At 57.2% G+C, this 523-nt stretch overlaps 1 protein-coding gene across 1 annotated transcript in view; it reads left to right on the top strand.

Annotated features, from left to right (window-relative positions):
• Window positions 1-523, top strand: part of CFP (complement factor properdin) — a 5,888-nt gene that overhangs the window by 224 nt on the left and 5,141 nt on the right. Inside the window, exons 2-3 of the mRNA XM_010835848.1 lie at window positions 1-48; window positions 131-281. Coding sequence (XP_010834150.1) covers window positions 1-48; window positions 131-281 — 199 coding nt within the window. The remainder of the gene's footprint in view (window positions 49-130; window positions 282-523) is intronic.

Raw genomic sequence — 523 nt, 5'->3', positions numbered from 1 at the left:
TGTTGCTGCTGCTGCTGCCACTGCTGCTGCTCACCTTGCCAGCCACAGGTGAGTGGATGGGGGCCCAACTGGCCCCCAGGGGTGCCTGGGCTCCTCACAACCCTGACCATGCTCCCCCACCCTGTTACAGGCTCAGACCCTGTATTCTGCTTCGCCCAGTATGAGGAATCTACGGGCAAGTGCAAGGACCTCCTTGGGAGAGGGGTCAGCATGGAAGACTGCTGTCTCAATGCTGGCTATGCCTTCCAGAAGCCTGGCAGCAATCTCTGTATGGCGTGCAGGTCAGGGGGAGCCTGGGGTTTGTGGGAGGCAAAAAGGACTGTATGTGGGGCAACACAGAACTTGGGCTCTTGCCTTCTCTGAGATTCTCCAGCATGGCTCCAAGGCCCTGATCACAACTGTAGCTCCAGGTCTCTCAGCCTTGGCTCTGTTGACACTTAGGGGCCAGAAAATTCTTTCTTTGTGAGGGGCTGACCTGTGCAGGGCAGAATGTGTTATCACATCCCTGGCCTCCCAGTAGTTA

This window comes from Bison bison, unplaced genomic scaffold (genome assembly GCF_000754665.1).
Source record: "Bison bison bison isolate TAMUID 2011002044 unplaced genomic scaffold, Bison_UMD1.0 scf7180017845579, whole genome shotgun sequence".
Taxonomy (NCBI): Eukaryota; Metazoa; Chordata; class Mammalia; order Artiodactyla; family Bovidae; genus Bison; species Bison bison.
This window is presented reverse-complemented; position numbering and strand designations above follow the sequence as displayed.